The sequence below is a fragment of the Sarcophilus harrisii genome, chromosome 3 (assembly GCF_902635505.1).
Source record: "Sarcophilus harrisii chromosome 3, mSarHar1.11, whole genome shotgun sequence".
NCBI classification, from domain to species: domain Eukaryota; kingdom Metazoa; phylum Chordata; class Mammalia; order Dasyuromorphia; family Dasyuridae; genus Sarcophilus; species Sarcophilus harrisii.
The window spans coordinates 571,395,319-571,404,253 of record NC_045428.1 but is presented as its reverse complement, the minus strand read 5'-3'; the positions used below and the strand labels follow the sequence as shown (position 1 = coordinate 571,404,253).

At 45.6% G+C, this 8,935-nt stretch overlaps 1 protein-coding gene across 2 annotated transcripts in view; it reads left to right on the top strand.

Moving 5' to 3' along the window:
• Positions 1 to 375: 375 nt before the first annotated feature.
• TNFRSF1B (TNF receptor superfamily member 1B) overlaps positions 376 to 8,935 on the top strand; it is a 55,341-nt gene continuing 46,781 nt past the window's right edge. For both annotated transcript variants that reach the window (XM_012545651.3, XM_023499956.2), the window contains exon 1: positions 376 to 738. In XM_012545651.3, coding sequence (XP_012401105.1) covers positions 655 to 738 — 84 coding nt within the window. In that variant the 5' untranslated portion in view covers positions 376 to 654. The remainder of the gene's footprint in view (positions 739 to 8,935) is intronic.

The window sequence follows — 8,935 nt, the reverse complement described above, 5'->3', positions numbered from 1 at the left end:
CTAAGATCGCCCTCATTCTACAGATAAGGAATCTATGCGTGTGTTTTGAAAATAAAAATTAAAAATAAGGAAAGGGGAAGTCCCTGTCCACGCATATCTAAATGGCAGGACCTTGGTCTCTTTATCTCCCTCTTACTGACGGCAGATTCTACTCATTCAGACAAGGCAGATCCTCTAGGTCCTAGAGACTCGCCAATTCTGGGACCTGGGTGACAAGAGAAGGGTCAAGGAAGGTAGTGAAGGGAGGAAGGGACACCTGGACCACGGGTTCCGGCCGTTTTCTAAAACACTCCGCAGTGGGTTCCCTCTCCCCTCACATGCTGGCAAGGGGCGGAGTCATTTGGAGAATACTTAGTCCAGGTTCGGAGAGAGGGGAGGGCCAAGAAGAGGAGGAGGAGGAGAGTGTCCGGCGGCGGAGGAGAGGGGAGTGCCCGCGGACTGATTCTAGCTTTCCGGGCGGGGTTGCGCGCTTGCACCGCCCCTGGATCACCGAACTCTCCCGCCCCGTCTGGGTGCCTGCAGGCTCTGGTCCGGGCTGAAGCTTTCGCTTTCTGTCCAACGAACAACGCAGGGTGGCCCTTCCTAGACCCGGCCGCTGGGGAAGCCGCCTCCTTACCTTGCCGTGCTCCGCCCCGTTCCTCCGGGGACACCGGAATGGAGCCAGCCGCCGTCCCCACCTGGATAACTCTCGCCGTCGGATTTCTGCTCTGGGCATTGGGGGATGCGGTGCCCGTCCAGGTGGGTGCCTGCAGTTCATTCCCTCTTCGGCCGCGACTTTTCCTTCTCTTCCCTTCTTAGTGCAAATAGATAGAAACCGTGCGCCCCTCCGAGTCCGCCCCGAGCCTCCTCCCAGTCTGCCCTGCGCTCCCAGCCCCTCTCTCTCCCCTGTAGAGGTAAGGGCCCTGGATGTGCGGTGAGGGGATCTCAGCTGAATCCCAGCTCTGCTACTTAGGAGCTGTTACGAGTCCTCATCTTTAAGATGATGGGGTTCTTTAAAGCTCCATACAGGTGCCCCCAGGCAGGAGCTGCTGGGGGACCTCAGCATCCCTAGAAGCCTCTTCCAAGTGCAGCCGCTTAGACGCGGCTTCCAGGGATTCGCATCTGGAGCTCCTGCTGGCCTCGGATCGTAAATCAGCCCCACCCCCCTATCCCCACCCCACCTAGGACAGCTTCTTGGGGCTCAACCGCGGGGCGGGAAAATATGGTCCGGCCGAGCCGGGGGCGTCCCGAGACTGTGTCGTCTCAGTGTGCCCGCGGGGGCTGAGCGAGCACTAGATTCTACGGCCTTTCCAAAGCTCTGACTGTGCCGGAGTCCGGAAAGCGTGGGTTTGAATCCCCGAGCTGACGCTGGTGCTCCCCGTGCTGACGGACAAGTCCTTAAAGTTTCTGGGCCTTGGTTTCCTCATCTATTAAATGGGGCTGATGTTAGTGAGAATAATTCATGTACTCCCTCCCTCCCAAGCCCGATTTGAGGGAAGTTCTATAAGTTTTGAAAAGCCTCCTAAAAACCGGAGCTGAGGCCGACAAAAGCTCGCCAAGCTCCAAGACCTGTCTGTCTGCCCATAAGGTCGGAACTCTACCCTGTAGGGGAACTTGCATCACTGGACCCAGGGTTTGAGGGGAGGGGGGGGGCTGTCCCCGAGCTGAAATTCGGAGCCCTCTCTTCTCCCCGGCTCCCTCCCAAGTCCCTAAGTCTGGCCTGGATTTCGAGGGATCTGTTTTCTCCAGCTGACTGCTCCTCCCCGACGGTTGGTTTCTTTCTGACTGAGGGGAGGCACCCTTTCATCTCGCATCTGTTCCGGGGTGCTCCGCACTTCACAGACAACACCTGGCGCCTTCAAAGCCCACTTCGCTTTGCTCTTCAAGACATGTATTTCCTTTGACCTACATGAATATTCTTCCTCTTTCTTAGAATACCTGGGTATTGTGTGTTTATAAGAGGGAGAGAGATCAATAGACCGAGAGCTCGAGATCAAGAGAGAGAGAGAGGGAGAACTCTAGAAGTGGAAGGGGTCTTGGGACAAAAGCTCAGAACTGGAAGGAACACTAGAAATGAATCTGTGCCTGCAAATTTATTTTGCAGATAAAGAAATTGAAACCTATAGTTCCTGTGTGATCTTTTAAAAGAACAACAAAAGAAGCATTTGTTGAGCACCTACTTATGTGCTAGATAATATTTACAAATATTAATCTCATTTGATCCTCACGATAACTCTGGAACGGAGATGCTTTTTTTTTTTTTTTTTTTTTTTTTTTTTTTTTTTACAGCTAGATGACAAATCTGAGACTGGATTTGAATTTAGCTTCCTTACTCCAGATCCAGTGCTGTATTCACTGAGCCACTTAGTTGCCTTTATCTTTTTAGATGTACATCTTTTATCTTCTAAACAAAATTCTGATCATTTTTAATTAAGTGAAATTGAGCTAATGATGGTCTGAGTGTTCTTCCAGGGAATTGGGGGATTTTGTGTATGTGTGTGTGTGTGTGTATGTGTGTGTGTGTGTTTAGATTATGAGGCTCTTGGTTTAAAACTTTGGATGGGAGCTAACACAAAATAGTCAGATGATGAATCTGGCATTGATGCTGATAAGGAACTTGATTGGCCTTGGGGATCTGGCCAGGCCAGGCAGGCCACAGGAACCACAGAGGCCACTGTCAGACTGCAACTGGAATATGATGTTCATTTGGGGGGGGGGCTACATTTTTGGAAGAATGTTAACAAACTAGAGCGTCTCCCTAAAAGGGCTACTGGGATTGTCAAGAGCTTCAAAGAGGAAGCTACTGGTTTAAGGAAGTGGAGGTGTTGACTTTGGAGAAGACTCTTGGGTGGGGCCAAGAGAGCTGGAAAAATAGACTTACTCTATTTGGCCCAACAGGACAGAAATCGGAGTACTAAGTAGAAGCTTTATGAAGCAGATTAAGGCTTGATGTCAGAGGGGGGAAATAGTTCCTAAATGTCCCAAAGTGGAAATATCTTCACCGGCTAGAAGACCATTGGTTGACAAAAGAAGCCCTAATAATGGAACTGAGGCTTGTTTCAGGCTTTATGGTTTGCAGAGTTTTTACATACATTTTCTTGTTTGATCCTCACAACAACTCAGTGTCATAATTGCTGTTATCACCATTATCATAATACCCATTTTATATATGGGCAAACTGACAGTAAGAGACTAAATGGCTTACTTAGGGTCACACAGTAAGCATATGAGGTGGGATTTACCTACCCAAGTCTCTCAGGACTCCCTAGGGATTGCTTTATTCATTATTCATTCATTTATCCATTATTCATATATTTCATGCTGACCTCAGACCTAGATGTAGCATGGAAGCTCTTTGCAGGGACTATTTCATTTTTTTGGTCTTTATTTTCCACCTTCTGATCCAATACCTAATACATAATAGACACTCGTTAAGTTGATTAATTGATCTGTGGTCCCTGATGCTCCTTCCAAGCCTAGAATCTGAGAAAGATCCTACTTTCCCATTGTGAATTCTCATTCTCTTTGTGAAAAGTGGGAGATAGGAAGCTATTCAGACATTAGACACTAATGTAGCCTATTGGGAGACATATTTACAATCTTTATTGAACTGGGGATTGGATATTTGTTTATAGACTCAATATTTATTGAGAAGGGACTAGAATGAGGACCTGCCCCAAATCTCTTAAAATCTGAGGAGGAAGAGATGGGTGGTCTTGTTATTTTAGGATTCTTAGGAGTCACTCTTGAGTAAGAGGATGTTTTCTCTACTCTGGGGCAGCCAGCATGGCCTCCTTTCTGGCCGTGATTCCTGACATGACTGTTTTCTGTGGTGCCCACGTCTTCCGCCAAGAACCCAGGACTGCCTCCTCTCAGTGAGGGGGAAGGGCCTGCCTTTGGGATAAATTGGCTCCAGGAGAGACTTCCTAATCCGAGGCAGCCAGCCCGCCAGAGGTATTTCCTTGAGTCACCCCCAGATCTCCAGGGAGGTGCAAATTCAGAGTGGAAATCAGAAGTCAGGACTTTTTAAAGGGCCAAGCTACTGAACCTTTGCAGATATATATGCCAGTATTTAGGGGGCAAGGAGGTTTTATGGTATGGCAGATGGAGACATGATCTCAAAGCTAAGAAGGCCTGGGATTCAAGTCTGACCTCTGACACCGGGCAAGTCACTTCCTTAGTGACTCAATTAACTCTCTAAAAATATAGGGCCATCTTCAGTCATCCTGGTCTATTTGTGGCCACTGGATCCAGATGGCTCTGGAGGGGAAAGTAAGGCAGGTGACCGTGTACAGCCCCCCTCCCTTAAATTCAAATCACTTGCTTGTTATGGCATTACCTCCCTGATGTCAGGTTCTTCATGGACCTCTTTCAGAAAAATATAGGATACAGAGGAAATTATATTGGCAGAGTGAGTTTCCTTATCTGAGACTTCTCTATAATAACCCATTTAACATATATATGTTATATATAACTCATATAACTACACATTTGTTCCCAATCCCAATAAAGGTATCTTTACAAGCTACTTGTTTGCATTAGAATATATGCTCCCTGAGGGCAGAGACCACATTTTTGCCTTGATTTGTAGCTTTTGCACTTAGCTTAGTGACAGGCACTTAGTAGGTGCTTAATAAATGTTTATTATTTTTGTTGTTGAGCACAGTCTTCCATGTCTGGAATGCTTTCCGGCTCACTCTATTTAGAACTCCTTTAGACTAAAAGTCTAAAGCTTCCTTTTAGACTTAGCTCAAATCCCATCTTTCTGGGTGTCCCCCTGCCCTACCAGTGTCCTTTTCATTGAGGGTTCCATCTATCTTCTCCAAATATATCACTTATTTATAGTCACCTCCACCCCAGTAGAATTTAAGCTCATTGAGGGCAGAGCCTGTTTTAACACCAGATTTTAGTTTGATATCTGGCATCTAATAATAGTGCTTTCTGATCGCCTGAGACAAGGTTGATAGGGTATTTTTCATTAAGTTAAATTGAATTAATGATGATCTGAATGTTCTTTACTTCAGGGAATTGGGGCTGAGGTTAGGGGATGGGGGCTGGCTAACTCCCAGGTTAGGAAGTACTACCTAGTGTAGTGTTTTCCCACCTTGTAAGAATCTCCCAGAAGGGCCCTGGTCATGCTGGAAGATACATTCAGAGATAGAGAAATGGATGTGAGCTACTGGAGGTCACTTAGGAGGTTGTAGACACCTGACCTGTTCCGACAGAGACTTGTCCAACTTTCTATGATCTTATTTGGGGTTTTCTTGGATGAAATACTGGAGTGGTTTGCCATTTTCTTCTCCATCTCATTTTACAGATGAGGAAACTGAGGTAAACAGGGTTAAGTGACTTGATGGGAGTTATGTAGCTGGTCTTTGAGGTTGAGTTGTAACTCAAGTCTTTCTTTCTCCAGACTCGGTGCTCTATCCATTGAGCCACCTAGTTGTCCCTATGGGAGGGATTGTGGTACAATGAAAAGATCACTAGCTCCAGAGTTACAGACCCAGGGTTCCACATTTAACACTGACTACCTGTGTCTTCTTATGGAAGTTACTTAGAATTCCTACCTTTTTTCAAGATTCAGCTCAATAGGATCATCTTGAGGGTCCCTTGAGGGTCCTGCTACTGCCTTCCCTTCTAAAATTACCTTGCATCTACTCTGTGTCTTGTATACACCAACATGTTATTTCCTGCAATAAAATGTAAGCTCCTTGTGGGCTTATTTTGACATTTTTCTTTATCTCATAAAGGATTAAAACACTTAAAAATAGGTATATTTTGATTGACTGATTCCTCAGTTTCCTTATCTGTAAATTAAGGGGCTGGTCTAGATGGTCTCTAAGGTCCCTACCATCTCCAGATCTGTGATCCCATTGTCTGTACCCTATGTCCGGCTCCCTCCAGCACTTTCGCATAGAGGAGCTGAGCAAGTGTCAGGCTACAGAAGAATGATAAGTCACACAAAGTTATAAAATGCTTTACAATGACCTCTTTGGTGTGACTTGGGATACTTGTGTGTTCTTGCTGTTTAAGAAGTTAGACCTCTGAGGTTTCCGAGGGCCCATTCATCTCTCAATTTCTGACCTTAGTGTTCTATTTCCTTTTAAGAAATGGTGTGATATTTTTGCCACAGAAGAGACAGAAAGTCTCTTTCTCCCTTTTATTTATTTATTTATTTTTACTGGAGTATTTATTTCTCCGCCTACTTTCTCAGACTCAAGTTTGCCTACTTTGCCAGGTTGGTAGAGATTGGAGATGAGTCTTTCCCTTGATCGTTAAAGACCCCTACATACACGCGCAAGGGGGTACACACATCCTGCTGAATGCACGTTTCCTGCCTATCTACAACCCTCAAGACCGTGACTTGGCCGTGTACAGTCAGTGACTCAGAATGAACCCCACATGTGACCTGGCCGGAAGCCCACAGCTGACAGGCTGCCGGGTCTCAGCTCACACCCTGGGAGCTGGGAGGGGAAGCTGGGGGCTGAGTGAGCATTGGTGGGTTCTGTGGTTCAGATGAATGTCAGATTGATCATTGTGGGCATTCTCAGGTAGAGAAGGGGTGGGGTGGGTCGGAGGATACCAGCTCAGAAAGACACGTCTCTGAGATCTTTTTAGAGGTCTTTCCCCCAAGGTTGGCCATATTCTGAAAGAAGTCTTCCCTGATTGCCCCATTCAGCTTCAGGCTCATCACTAACAGAGGTTCATTTGCTACTGGACAATTATTGACCTATTTCTTTGCCCTAGTCTTTGTATTTTCTGCAACCAGGTTATCTAACCTCATGAGATATGTAATATTCAACAGGACTGGTGGTGTAGGGATGGCAGGGAGTCAATCAATAAACATTTATTAAGCACCTACTATGTGCTAGGCACTGAACCACAGAACCCACCAATGCTCACTCAGCCCCCAGCTTCCCCTCCCAGCTCCCAGGGTGTGAGCTGAGACCCGGCAGCCTGTCAGCTGTGGGCTTCCGGCCAGGTCACATGTGGGGTTCATTCTGAGTCACTGACTGTACACGGCCAAGTCACGGTCTTGAGGGTTGTAGATAGGCAGGAAACGTGCATTCAGCAGGATGTGTGTACCCCCTTGCGCGTGTATGTAGGGGTCTTTAACGATCAAGGGAAAGACTCATCTCCAATCTCTACCAACCTGGCAAAGTAGGCAAACTTGAGTCTGAGAAAGTAGGCGGAGAAATAAATACTCCAGTAAAAATAAATAAATAAATAAAAGGGAGAAAGAGACTTTCTGTCTCTTCTGTGGCAAAAATATCACACCATTTCTTAAAAGTAAATAGAACACTAAGGTCAGAAATTGAGAGATGAATGGGCCCTCGGAAACCTCAGAGGTCTAACTTCTTAAACAGCAAGAACACACAAGTATATACACATACATATATATATGTATGTATATACAAACAAACTCTATAAAGAATAACTAGGAACTACAAGAGAAGGAGGACACTAGAATTAAGAGGAGTCTAGAAAGGCTTCCTGTAGAGGCAGGAACCATGGCTTCTCTTTCTTGGCAATCCTTAGGTTTCTGGGTAGCTGAATCCCCTTGCTCCAGATGTTATCCCTTCATGTATGGGGATAGAAAATTTCTTCAGCAACCCAAGTCTTTCATTCACTCTAAGAGAATCAACTGAGTGGAGGAGAAAGAGAAACAAAGGCAGAGTGAAAAAAGCACTCAATCAGAAGGCTTGGGGTCAAATCCTAGACTCTACCACTTATAAATTGAAGATCCATAGGCAACTTCCTTTCATAGCTGTAAAATGAGGGTTTTAGACAAGACAGTCTCTAAGTCCCTTCCCAGCTCTCACGTTGTGTTCTAAGTTCCCTTTCACCACTGAGGTTCTCTGTCCTCACTCTGACATCCGATGTCTCCATGGCGCTTTTAGCCTTGATATTATATTCTCTAAAATTTCTTTTGAGACCTCCTCCTAAAGGTAGTGTCAGAGAGCGAGCATTTCATGAGGTGTGTGTACGTTAGCGGGTGGAAGAAAGAACACAGCATACTGTATGCTTGAAGTAGAGTCGGAGGGAAAGAGCATAGACTCTGGGACTGTATGTGTGGGAAACCCTTAACCTTTTACCTCTGACATCCAGTAGAAGGCTTTGGTGGTTTTAACATCATCATTATTTCTCAATAATTCTCTTTCTCCTGACCCAACAGAACCTTCTCTTGTAGCAAAAAAATGGCTAAAACAAACCATACATTGACTATGCTCAACAGTGCATGCCCCATTCCCCACCTTAGTCCACTACCTCACTGGTCAGATGCAGGAGTCAGGTTTCATCATCAGTTTTCTGAAAGCCAGGATTGGTCACTGTATTGATCAAAGTTCTCAAGAATTAGTGTGCTACTTTCTTTATAGTACTGACACAGCTTTGTTCAGTGGAAGCAGGAAATCTGTATTGTTACTGCCAGTAGCAGGCAGGTGATGATCAAAAGAGCATCTGGGGCTCCCTTCAGAAAAGGCAGTAGCAGTTCATAGAGTATAAACAACGTTGGATCCAGTTCTGTTGTTATTAGCTATGTAATTTTGGGCAAGTTAGCCAACTTCTCTAAAAAAAGAAGAAGAGGAAGAATAAGGAGAAGAAAAAAGAAGAAGAGAAGGAAAGGAAGGAGGAGGAAGAAGAGAGGGAAGAAAAGGAAAAGGATGAGGAGAAAAAAGAAGGTAGAGAAGCAGTAGGAGGAGGTAGAGAAGGTAGGAAAGGAGAAGGAAGAAGAAGGGGAAAGGAAAAGGAGGAGGAAGGAAAAAAGAAAGATAGGGAGGAGGAAGAGGAGGAAAAAAGCAGTAAAAAGAGGAGAAGGTGGAGAAGGTAGAAAAGGAGAAGGAAGAGGAGGGAGAAGAAGAAGGAGGAGGGAGGAGAAAAAGAAGGATGATGGGGAAGAGGAAGAAAAGGGAAAGGAGGAGGAAGAAGAGGAGAAAAAAGAGAAGGTTGAAAAACA